At 40.7% G+C, this 13,782-nt stretch overlaps 1 protein-coding gene across 5 annotated transcripts in view; it reads right to left on the bottom strand.

Moving 5' to 3' along the window:
- Positions 1 to 13,782, bottom strand: part of sema6d (semaphorin 6D) — a 47,320-nt gene that overhangs the window by 24,443 nt on the left and 9,095 nt on the right. For all 5 annotated transcript variants that reach the window (XM_071401019.1, XM_071401022.1, XM_071401021.1 and 2 more), the window contains exons 2-8: positions 8,886 to 9,062; positions 4,472 to 4,644; positions 2,270 to 2,332; positions 1,788 to 1,889; positions 1,569 to 1,659; positions 1,161 to 1,280; positions 747 to 835 (exon numbers count right to left, since the gene is read on the bottom strand). In XM_071401019.1, coding sequence (XP_071257120.1) covers positions 747 to 835; positions 1,161 to 1,280; positions 1,569 to 1,659; positions 1,788 to 1,889; positions 2,270 to 2,332; positions 4,472 to 4,644; positions 8,886 to 8,997 — 750 coding nt within the window. In that variant the 5' untranslated portion in view covers positions 8,998 to 9,062. The remainder of the gene's footprint in view (positions 1 to 746; positions 836 to 1,160; positions 1,281 to 1,568; positions 1,660 to 1,787; positions 1,890 to 2,269; positions 2,333 to 4,471; positions 4,645 to 8,885; positions 9,063 to 13,782) is intronic.

Below are 13,782 nucleotides of genomic sequence, written 5' to 3'. Positions count from 1 at the left end.
GGCTAGAGCTCTGGGTGTTGGACTGTGGGGGACTAGGACTAGAGCTCTGGGTGTTGGACTGTGGGGGACTAGGGCTAGAGCTCTGGGTATTGGACTGTGGGGGACTAGGGCTAGAGCTATTGTGGTTTAAATGAAGCGTGTGAAGCAGTCAGCAGAAACAGCTTTAATAATTGACCAGTGCAAAGCTCCATCTGCCCAGGTGTCATCCCAGGCCCATCAGCATCGACACATACACACACAGGAACACACACAAACACACATCCCAGCATTAGTAGCGCTAAAATATTTATCAGCCCGCGGTTTCAGCCTGGCCGCCCATTTTCTGAATGATGCATCATGGGTAAATATGAGGCCTGCGGTGGCTAAAGCATGCAGAAAACATCCATTACCACCAAGGGTGTGTGTGTGTGTGTGTCTGTGTGTGTGTGTGAATCCTCTCCATGGGTAAAGGGTTTACATGTAAAGTAGTTTGACCTACAGTTCAGTCACTACCAAACTACACTTTACACATTCTGCTGTACTCAGCACTTTTCTACAACACTAGCTGTTGTCTGGTAATATAGTGTTTACTATTTATAATACATAAATATTTATAATACACAAGGTTGTCTAGTAAACTGTGTGTGTGTGTGTGTGTGTGTGTGTGTGTGTGTGTGTGTGTGTGTGTGTGTGTGTGTGTGTGTGTGTGTGTGTGTGTGTGTGTGTGTGTGTGTGTGTGTGTGTGTGTGTGTATGTTTGTGTGTTACCTTGCCCAAGTTGTTGTGTTCTGCTGCGATCTCTCTGTAGAAGAAGTAGACATAGTTCCCATAATCCACTGCATGCAGGAAATGGGGCTCTGGAAGAGAGAGGGGACAGTGTTGTGTTGTCACTTCTCTTTTTTTCTCTCCCTCTATTTCTACTTCTACCTCTGTCTATACATAACTACCTCTGTCCTCCCTTTAACTCTGTCTCTCTCTGTTCTCCTCCCCTCTCCCTCCTTCCCCACTTCTCTCTCTCTCTCTCTCTCTCTCTCTCCATCCATCCTGAATATTTCAGTGTTCCTGTAACAGCTGCGTGTAAAAGAGTTGACCTAGATAGTGTGACAGAGCAGAGCTACAGGACGTCTTCGCAGGACAGGGACATGGACAGAGTCTGCGGTCACCACACACTGCTGTGTTTACCTTTCAGCCATTTGGAGTCGTATTTGATAGTCCTGAGGGCCGAGCCGTCACCCATACTACGGTAGATCACTGCGTCGCTCGCCAGGAAGTCAGCAACCGTCGCCGAGTACAGCTTCCCGTCTGAAACAACACACACACACACACACACACACACACACACACACACACACACACACACACACACACACACACACACACACACACACACACACACACACACACACACACACACACACACACACACACACAGCAACACACACACACACACACACACACAGGTCAGACAAACACATTCCATTCTGTCATACTGGACATGTAGATCTAACACCCTGGTTCAAACTGTTTGTTTACAGACTGACTTATGAACCCTAGTTGCTATGGCCACAGTGTGTGTGTGTGTGGTCATACCAGCGAACAGAGCGACGTTGGTCTGCTTGGCGTCAAACGGGCATCGTGCCAGTCCGCTGATTTCCTCCCCGTCAAACTCCAGGTTATCCAGCTACACACACAGACACACATGCACGCCGTTAACAAAGACACACAGACGGCATAGTAAACAATAGGTGCTTATGGAGGCAGAGCAGGAGGGAGAGAGAACGTTTCTCACACACCCTGCTGTTGTCTTACCCTGTAGTACCGGCACATGGGGTTGAAGCCGTTTGTTCCACAGATGAACACCAGGTCATCATTTCTGGGAACCAGAACCTTGATGTAGTTATGACACTCATCCTGGAAGAGGGGAGAGAGAGAGGAGATCATATTATAAACCGCTTAGCCAGTAGCTATAATGGTCGCTATAGCCAGTAGCTATAATGGTCGCCATAGCCAGTAGCTATAATGGCAGGTATAGCCAGTAGCTATAATGGCAGGTATAGCCAGTAGCTATAATGTCAGGTATAGCCAGTAGCTATAATGGTCGCTATAGCCAGTAGCTATAATGGTCGCTATAGCCATTAGCTATAATGGCAGGTATAGCCAGTAGCTATAATGATAAGACATTATGAGGTGAGAGGTAAAGCCGAGAGTAGAGGGTCTATAGTAGTCAGTAGAAAGGCAGTGTATAGTAATTATAGAAACATAGTATATTAGTAAGTATAGTAAAGTCTTACTCTGTGTTTCCCCTTCATGGCACAGTTCTTTCTGTCTGCCTCGCCTGACCTCCATGTTAACTTCTGTAAACATCAACACACACACACACACACACACACACACACACACACACACACACACACACACACACACACACACACACACACACACACACACACACACACACACACACATTGAGGCACATTCATTCAGGCAAGCACAAACATACACAATTCAGCATTTGGGATTTCCCACACTGGACAACTTTTTACAGCTGTTGATAAGTCATTGATAACAATCTGCGAAAAAAATGTCATGTCATTACATGAAGATGTAATGGGGGATCATTGCTATATTCAATCAAATTCACGAGTTTATTTAAAAACCTATGTTTAACCTTTAATCATGATTGGCGTCTTGACGGATTTGTCCAAAATCGTGTTACATAAAAAATTACTTTTCTGTCCTTGCATTTATGGCAGTGTAAGTTGTCGTTATATCATATACTGTATTAAGCAGTAATCAGTTCAATTAGACATTGAACTTTAACCCTGTAAGATTCCTGGATCTAGCTGTTGGACAGTTTTGTATAGAGATCTCAGAAATGCAGTGTAATCATTTCTTGTCTCCTTATGTTACGGGGTGGAAACTGTTTTTATGGGCACACAAATCCAAAATAATGTATGTGATTGCAAAAGTTAATGCTTCTAACCGAAAGAGTCACCCTACCTTGATACTTAAAACCTGAATTGATACTGTCATTAACATGGTTCTTCAATAATTATGCTTAATACTTGTTGGATGCCATTTGGTGTCCAGCTGATTGGTTACGCCGTGATATTTTCACACATCATCATCTGATCCAGGAAGGAATCTTCTGAATGACAGTCAAGTGCTGAACGAACAGCTGTTGTGATAGCGCATGTGATGCAACAACAGCCCGAGTGCTGGAAAAAAGAATATTTTGGTGTCTGGTGAAGAGTTGTTCCTGGATCCACGATGGATCTAATATCCCTTGTGAATTGATGCTGATCATCTGTTGTTGCCTGCCTGCTTTACAGCAGGGTCTCGTTAGATTTAACAAAGAAAACTTTTACGTAATGAGTTCATGTTTTCATATGTTTTTGTGCCTCCGATTGAACATGGAGTTTACTGTGTGCAGCTGTGCGCAACACCAATGCTATTCCTATGAATTATTCTGGATATAATGACAACAAATTACACAGCCTAGTGGGCTTATTGACATTATGATCTGGTAATGAAATAACGTGACAAAGAAATGTTTTCCCCCTCCATGTTATACCTTCATTTTGAAACAATACAAGGGGCTTGAAGTAGCCTACTTGAAATTACATTTGGAGCCCAGAAATTCAAGAACTGGAATAGGCCTACCTTGAAAATCCGACATTTCCTCAATTTGGTGCTTGAAAAGTATTTTTAATTATTGTAGCGCATTTATAAGTTCTCCTGCTCCCTTATAATTATCTGTGATTTTATTTTTGATCCGTTTTTGTGAGAGATGTGGCCACAGTTTCCCACCGCTTCAATGGAATTCAATTGAAGGGTGTTGCAGTACTCTGTTGGTATGTTGCAATATTCTGTTGGTATGTTGCAGTACTCTGTTGGTATGTTGCAGTACTCTGTTGGTATGTTGCAGTTCTCTGTTGGTATGTTGCAGTACTCTGTTGGTATGTTGCAGTACTCTGTTGGTATGTTGCAGTACTCTGTTGGTATGTTGCAGTACTCTGTTGGTATGTTGCAGTACTCTGTTGGTAAAACTATGTGCAGTTATTATGAAGACATCTGTTGGCTTCCCATACAAAGTCTTCCATTAAAAAGGGAACCTGTTTTTTGGTCACTTTCTCATTATTAAACCAGGGATGGTGAGATTAATGCTACCGTTATTCATGGCTGTATTATGTATCCCTGCATCAACCACATAGGCTACAGACACATCACCATGTATGCATCCAATCTATTTCATCTGTGAAAAACCTTTTTATTTTAGTTTCAAACCACTTTGAAATGTTGATCCCAATGTCACACATTGGCCCCATTATTTATAGAAAGAACCATTTCCACTCTCATTTATAGCCTGTTAATTATGTGATTGATGAGGTAGTTTTTTCAACAGACGACTTGTATGTAACTCAGTGAGTAACTTGTGGTTAGACAGACAGACAGACTCAAAGACAGACAAACTCAAAGACAGACAGACTTACCCTGTAGGGAATGATCTCATTCCTGTAGGATTCTCGGAGACTCACAAGATACACCTGGTCTCTGCCAGCGATGAACAGCGTATCCTGTATCTTGGTCATCAGTTGGAAGTCCAGTCTGTGCTGTGACTCGTTCCCCGACAGACGACCTCGGAATACTGGGTACTGCCGCGAGACTGAAACACACACACACACCTTAGTTAGAGATCACACACATGTAAGCTTTCAGAGTGCTACACACACACACACACTGGCTCTGAGGGCCACACACTATCAATCAGGTTATTGATTAAGCGTAAACATGTTGTGTGTTACAGCTTTATAGAAATCTCTCAGTAGTGTAATTCAGGCTGCTGATACAGCACGGTGGTGTATGTGTGTGTGTGGACATGTTTAACTATACTTGTGGGGACCAGAAGTCCCCTCAGGAATAGTAAACGAACAGAATTGTGACCAACTGGGGACATTTTGTTGGTCCCCACAAGGTCAAATGCTATTTCTAGGGGATTTAGGGTTAAGGTTTAGGGTTAGGAGCTAGGGCTTAGTTTAGGGTTTCAGGTTACAGTTAGGGTTAAGGTAAGGGTTAGTTTTTGGGTTAGTGTTAGGGAAAATAGGATTTTGAATGGGACTGAATTCTGCGTCCCCACAAGATTAGTTATACAAGACTGTGAGTGAGTGAGAGAGTGAGAGAGTGAGAGAGTGAGAGAGAGAGAGAGAGAGAGAGAGAGAGAGAGAGTGAGTGAGTGAGTGAGTGAGTGAGTGAGTGAGTGAGTGAGTGAGTGAGTGAGTGAGTGAGTGAGTGAGTGAGTGAGTGAGTGAGTGAGTGAGTGAGTGAGTGAGTGAGTGAGAGAGAGAGAGAGAGAGAGAGAGAGAGAGAGAGAGAGAGAGAGAGAGTGAGAGAGAGAGAGAGAGAGAGAGAGAGAGAGAGAGAGAGAGAGAGAGAGAGAGAGAGAGAGAGAGAGAGAGAGAGAGAGAGAGAGAGAGAGAGAGAGAGAGAGAGAGAGAGAGAGAGAGTGTTATGGTAGGCCAGGTCAGCAGTCTTTGTATTCCCTGTGTACATCACAGAGGAAGGGAATCTAGTTCATGCCTGAGCTGACAATGGACAGAATTGATTTTATACAGGGCATACTATGTCTGATCAGTCAGCACATTACATTACCATGAAGACCTTATAGTACACCATCAATACACTATTCACTGATACACATTACATTACCATGAAGACCTTATAGTACACCATCAATACACTGTTCACTGATAGACATTACATTACCATGAAGACTTTATAGTACACCATCAATACACTATTCACTGATACACATTACATTACCATGAAGACCTTATAGTACACCATCAATACACTGTTCACTGATACACATTACATTACCATGAAGACTTTATAGTACACCATCAATACACTATTCACTGATACACATTACATTACCATGAAGACTTTATAGTACACCATCAATACACTATTCACTGATACACATTACATTACCATGAAGACTTTATAGTACACCATCAATACACTATTCACTGATACACATTACATTACCATGAAGACCTTACAGTACACCATCAATACACTATTCACTGATACACATTACATTACCATGAAGACCTTACAGTACACCATCAACACACTATTCACTGATACACATTACATTACCATGAAGACCTTATAGTACACCATCAATACACTATTCACTGATACACATTACATTACCATGAAGACCTTATAGTACACCATCAATACACTATTCACTGATACACATTACATTACCATGAAGACCTTATAGTACACCATCAATACACTATTCACTGATACACATTACCATGAAGACCTTACAGTACACCATCAATACACTATTCACCGATACACATTACATTACCATGACGACCTTACAGTACACCATCAATACACTATTCACTGATACACATTACATTACCATGAAGACCTTACAGTACACCATCAATACACTATTCACTGATACACATTACATCACCATGAAGACCTTATAGTACACCATCAATACACTATTCACTGATACACATTACATTACCATGAAGACCTTACAGTACACCATCAATACACTGATACACATTACATTACCATGAAGACCTTACAGTACACCATCAATACACTATTCACTGATACAGATTACATTACCATGAAGACCTTACAGTACACCATCAATACACTATTCACTGATACACATTACATTACCATGAAGACCTTATAGTACACCATCAATACACTATTCACTGATACACATTACATTACCATGAAGACTTTACAGTACACCATCAATACACTATTCACCGATACACATTACATTACCATGAAGACCTTATAGTACACCATCAATACACTATTCACTGATACACATTACATTACCATGAAGACTTTACAGTACACCATCAATACACTATTCACCGATACACATTACATTACCATGAAGACCTTACAGTACACCATCAATACACTATTCACTGATACACATTACATTACCATGAAGACCTTATAGTGCACCATCAATACACTATTCACTGGTACACATTACATTACCATGAAGACCTTATAGTACACCATCAATACACTATTCACTGATACACATTACATTACCATGAAGACCTTATAGTACACCATCAATACACTATTCACTGATACAGATTACATTACCATGAAGACTTTATAGTACACCATCAATACACTATTCACTGATACACATTACATTACCATGAAGACATTATAGTACACCATCAATACACTATTCACTGATACACATTACATTACCATGAAGACATTATAGTACACCATCAATACACTATTCACTGATACAGATTACATTACCATGAAGACTTTATAGTACACCATCAATACACTATTCACTGATACACATTACATTACCATGAAGACATTACAGTACACCATCAATACACTATTCACTGATACACATTACATTACCATGAAGACCTTACAGTACACCATCAATACACTATTCACTGATACACATTACATTACCATGAAGACTTTATAGTACACCATCAATACACTATTCACTGATACACATTACATTACCATGAAGACCTTACAGTACACCATCAATACACTATTCACTGATACACATTACATCACCATGAAGACTTTATAGTACACCATCAATACACTATTCACTGATACACATTACATTACCATGAAGACCTTACAGTACACCATCAATACACTATTCACTGATACACATTACATTACCATGAAGACCTTACAGTACACCATCAATACACTATTCACTGATACACATTACATTACCATGAAGACCTTACAGTACACCATCAATACACTGTTCACTGATACACATTACATTACCATGAAGACCTTATAGTACACCATCAATACACTATTCACTGATACAGATTACATCACCATGAAGACTTTATAGTACACCATCAATACACTATTCACTGATACACATTACATTACCATGAAGACCTTACAGTACACCATCAATACACTATTCACTGATACACATTACATTACCATGAAGACCTTACAGTACACCATCAATACACTATTCACTGATACACATTACATTACCATGAAGACCTTACAGTACACCATCAATACACTATTCACTGATACACATTACATTACCATGAAGACCTTACAGTACACCATCAATACACTATTCACTGATACACATTACATTACCATGAAGACCTTACAGTACACCATCAATACACTATTCACTGATACACATTACATTACCATGAAGACCTTACAGTACACCATCAATACACTATTCACTGATACAGATTACATTACCATGAAGACTTTATAGTACACCATCAATACACTATTCACTGATACACATTACATTACCATGAAGACCTTACAGTACACCATCAATACACTATTCACTGATACACATTACATTACCATGAAGACCTGACAGTACACCATCAATACACTATTCACTGATACACATTACATTACCATGAAGACCTTACAGTACACCATCAATACACTGTTCACTGATACACATTACATTACCATGAAGACCTTACAGTACACCATCAATACACTATTCACTGATACACATTACATTACCATGAAGACCTTATAGTACACCATCAATACACTGTTCACTGATACACATTACATTACCATGAAGACCTTACAGTACACCATCAATACACTATTCACTGATACACATTACATTACCATGAAGACCTTATAGTACACCATCAATACACTATTCACTGATACATGCAGGACAATGGGACACATAATTCATGACAACAGGGTGCAGCATAAAAGTTGATTGGAAATGAAATTGTACTGAGACATGATGCTGCTGTCTTGTGAGTGAGACTAACCTGAGTGTGTGTGTATGTGCAGCGTGTGTGTACTCACAGTGTGCATCGACAATGTCCAGGGGTATACTGTCCTCTGGGAAGCTGGCAGACAGGGTGTGTGTGGCTGTAGCTAGCAGTATGCTGAGCAGAAAGCCTGCCCTCCAAACCATGACTGTTGCTGCTTTTGGTCTGAGACCACTCCTTCCTGCCTGGTTCTCACCCAACTAGATGTTACCTGGAAACACAGAGAGGATCACTCATGAAATACAGAAATACACACATGGTCAGGAAAGTCCAGAACTAACAGATTTCAGTATTGACACCAAATACCTGTATATTCTAAATCGCCAAAGAAAATTATATTTTTCTCTGTCATTTTCTGTAATCGCTCTCTATATCTCTCACACACACACACACAGTCCATTTCTCTCTCATTCTCTCTCTCTGAACCCCTTTTACATGTAAACTGTTTTACCAGGGACTATTGTACCCAGGTCTATTGTAGATCACATGACCGAATGTTTAGTAGTTTCAAGTTGAGATCATTTATGACATGAGCAGTACCTCGGACGGCCTTTTCAGCTAGTGTGTGTCTGTGTGTGTGTGTGTGTGTGTGTGTGTGTGTGTGTGTGTGTGTGTGTGTGTGTGTGTGTGTGTGTGTGTGTGTGTGTGTGTGTGTGTGTGTGTGTGTGTGTGTGTGTGTGTGTGTGTGTGTGTGTGTGTGTGAGAGAGTGGCAGCAGCCCTTTAGAGACGGCGTGTGTGCATATTAATGAACGTCCAGTCAAATATTTATAAGACAAACAAATTATTCATGTGGACAGCCTGAATGGATATACACAATTTACCACTAGACACACGCACACGCACACACGGGGATGGATTAGCCAGCAGCACACTGAGACACACACACACTAAAGTGTGCACACAAGCAGAGTATCCCAGAGTACCACTGATGAGCACGTCATCTCTTTGCGCACACGCACGCACACACGGCCACACACACACAAACCAGTATTGACACGCTTTCAATTAGCCCAAGGTCCACCTGCTTCAGAGCAGAGCTAGCTGGCAGCAGCCGGTGTGTCTGTCTGGCCAGCCCATTAGTATCTGATTGATCCAGTCAGGATGTATGCCTCACTAGGCTTATATACATGTTCACCTATATGAACTATTATACTAACTACAGCAGCCTCTATAGGTTAACACACCACAGCAGTTTACCTATGGAGCATTATATTATATCTTTAGATCTAAGGAATATTAGATGTCATCGTTAGAGCAGCACAGATGACCAATGAGAATGAGGATGTCTGCGGGGGGATCGGATGGAACAATCAACACACTGCAGGCTAAATCTACTCTCCCTGTCTAATACTGTTAGCTGGCTGAATACACACAGCCTTAGATCTATGGTATCTATGTGGCTGTTAAAGTGGCCTGAGGAGGGTTATATCACTGTGGTGATGACAGAGAGACAGAGAGAGTCAAACCAAGCAGTATGACTGGCAGTGATGCATCACCAGACACTATGGAGGTACGCATGCACTACTGCTGGGAGGACCCAGCCCAGTGCCAGCTGGCAGAGCAGATCTGCTCTTCTCTTTAATTAGTGGTTTTAGTGGAGAAATTAGAGTTCTGATGTTTCACCAATCAGAGCAGAAAGATCCCTCTGATGATCTAACACACATTGATGAGGCTGGCTACAGGATATCCTATACACAAATGATTCACTGATCCATACCGAACAATTCATATAATCTATATAGAACGATTCACAGATCTATACCGAACGATTCACTGATCTGCAACTGTCAGCAATTTCATCCCTCACCCTAATCAGTTGAGAAGAGGAATTGATACAGTGGAGAAAGAGAGAAAAGTAAAGACAACTACATGGGGACATGCTGCTTTAGCTACTTAAAGGGGTAATGTGAGACATTGGCAATTAAGACCTGTTTCTACTTACCCAGAGTCAGATGAGCTCATGGGTACAATCGGTATGTCTCTGCATGCAGTTTGAAGGAAGTTGAAGGTACAGTGCCTTCAGAAACTATCCACACCCCTTGACTTTTTCCAAATGTTGTTGTGTTACAAAGTGGGATTAAAATGGATTTAATTGTCTTTTCTTTTTCAATGATCTACACAAAATACTCTGTAATGACAAAATGGAAGAAAATTCAACAACCAAAAAATCTATATATGTAAAATAAACCACTAAGTAAGTATTCAACCCCCTAAGTCAATACATGTTAGAATCTCATTTGGCAGTGATTACAGGTCTGAGTCTTCCTGGGTAAATCTCTAAGAGCTTTGCTCACCTGGATTCTACAATATTTGCCCATTATTCTTTTAAAATTATCAAGTTGGTTCTTGATCATTGCTAGACAGATATTTTCAAGTTTTGCCATAGATTTTCAAGTCGATTTAAGTCAAAACTGTAACTAGGTCACTTAGCAACATTCAATGTCATCTTGGTAAGCGACTCCAGTGTATATTTGGCCTTGTGTTTTAGGTTGTTGTCCTGCTAAAAGGTGAATTTGTCTCCCAGTGTCTGTTGGAAAACAGACTGAATCAAGTTTTCCTCTTTGATTTTGCCGGTGCTTAGCTCTATTCCATTAATTTTTATCCTAAAAAACTCCCTATTCCTTGCTGATGACAAGCATACCCATAACATGATGCAGCCACCACCATGCCTAAAAATATGAAGAGTGGTACTTAGTGATGTGTTGGATTTGCTCCAAACATAACGCTTTGTATTCAGGACAAAATGTTTATTTCTTTGCCAATTTCTTTGCAGTATTATTTTAAGTGCCTTACTGCCTATTCTGTACAGGCTTCCTTCTTTTCACTCTATCATTTATGTTAGTATTGTGGAGTAACTACAATGTTGTTGATCCATCCTCCGTTATCTCATTTTACAGACATTTTAAACACTTTAACTGTTTTAAAGTCACCATTGGCCTAATGGTGAAATCCCTGAGCAGTTTCCTTCCCTGGTCTTTGTGGTTGAATCTGTGCTTGAAACTCACTGCTCGACTGAGGGACCTTACATATAATTGTATGCAGGTGCGCATCTTTCACTGGGGACGGGGGGAACATGTCCCCTCCACATTTTGAAATTGCATTTTTGTCCCCGTTTTATCATTGGAATGTGATCCAAAAACGAGGCAACGGTGTGCTCTAGGACCGTGTGGACGCCTCTGAGCGGTCAGGTAGGCTGTTTGGAGTGTTTACCCGAATGGATAAAAAAAACATTTTTAAAAAACCAAGTTATGCCCCCCCACTTCTAAAACCAAAGGCGCGCCCCTGATTGTATGTGTGGGGTACAGAGATGGGGTAGTCATTTAAACACTATTACTGCACACAGAGTGAGTCCATGCAACTTACTATGTGACTTGTTGAGCACAGTTTTACTCTTGAACTTATTTAGGCTTGCCTTAACAAAAGAGTTGAATACTTATTGACTCAAGACATTTCAGCTTTTCAGTTTGAATTAATTTGTAAACATTTCTAAAATCATAACTCCACTTTGACATTATGGGGTATTTATTGTGTGGAGATCAGTGTCACCAAATCTCAAATTAACACATTTTAAATTCAGGCTGTAACACAACAAAATGTGGAAAAAGTTGAGGGCTGTGAATACTTTCTGAATGCACTGTAGATTCACCAGTCATTGCTAACTAGCATTAGCGCAATGACTGGAAGTCTACCAGAACAGCTAGCATGCTATCTTAATTGCCCAAATCTGGCAATATCCCCGCTGCTGCTGTTACTCTCCCTACAATTCAGACCTTCAAATCAATTCCAAAAAGTTGTCCTAGAGAAAACGTCTTGTTTTCCAAATTATTCTCGAGACAACAACTGATAATTAAATATCTAAGAAGAAAAAAATGAATACAGATACAATCAATAAAGTATAAACCCTGGGAAAATGATATGAACATTATAGAGCATTACTATACTGCCTCAGGGCTGCCTCAAGATACAACAAGGCTCCTTTCACAGGTTAATCATTTATTCACAGGTAAATCATTCATCTCCCTTGTTAAGGATAATTGTATTTATTTTTCCTTTCTTTCTAACGCTCTCCTTTTCTCCCTTCCTTCATTCCCTATCCTTTCTCTTTTTCTGTCTCTTTCTTTTCTTTCAAGACTCTCTCTCTCTGTTATTGTGGAACACTTGGGCTGTAACTTCCCATGATGCCTAGCGGTGGAGTAGCAGTTGTTCCTGGGCAGCTCTAATGTAAAACAGAACAGAGAGGGAGAGGAAGGGGAGACATGGAGGGGTCAGCCTGCTAAAATTACCCTCAATCTGAGGCCAACCTAGCATGTTCCCTATTCACTATCCTATTCCTACCCTGCAGAGTGTTTGTGTGTGTGTGTGGAGGGGGGCTCGACAGGCCCTGAGACGCAGGAATAGAGCTAGTCACGCAACTCTGTCCTGTTCAGTCTTCCCCCTCCTTCTCTCTCTGTCTGTTATTACAGGCTTTTCAGTATCCTACAATCACTCTCCTACTGCTGATGTTGTTGGCTCAGACTCCCGCTGTTTAAACACCAAGACGAGGGTGTGTGTGTAAGTATAGTGTGTGTGTATGTGTGTGGCGGGGGTTGTTGGCTGGGTGTTTGTTATTGGCAGGATCTGCACCAAGTTGCCTTATGAAGCTTGTTCTAGTTGCAGTGTTTCAATCACAAAACCTGACCAACACCTATATTGTGGTAACGTTGTAAGTAGCACAAGGTTAACAAAGAACTTACAGACTGGGAGCAGCAATCAGTGTGGACTTCCTCTCTCTGCATATATATATCAGTACCTGTCAAAAGTTTAAAAACACCCACTCATTCAAGAGTTTTTCTTTATTTTTTACTATTTTCTACATTGTATAATAATAGTGAAGACATCAGAACTATGAAATATCACATGTGGAATCATGTAGTAACCAAATAAGTGTTAA

This window comes from Salvelinus alpinus, chromosome 5, assembly GCF_045679555.1.
Source record: "Salvelinus alpinus chromosome 5, SLU_Salpinus.1, whole genome shotgun sequence".
Classification (NCBI taxonomy): domain Eukaryota; kingdom Metazoa; phylum Chordata; class Actinopteri; order Salmoniformes; family Salmonidae; genus Salvelinus; species Salvelinus alpinus.
The sequence above is the reverse complement of the archived record's forward strand: the minus strand, read 5'-3'. Positions and strand labels throughout refer to the sequence as shown.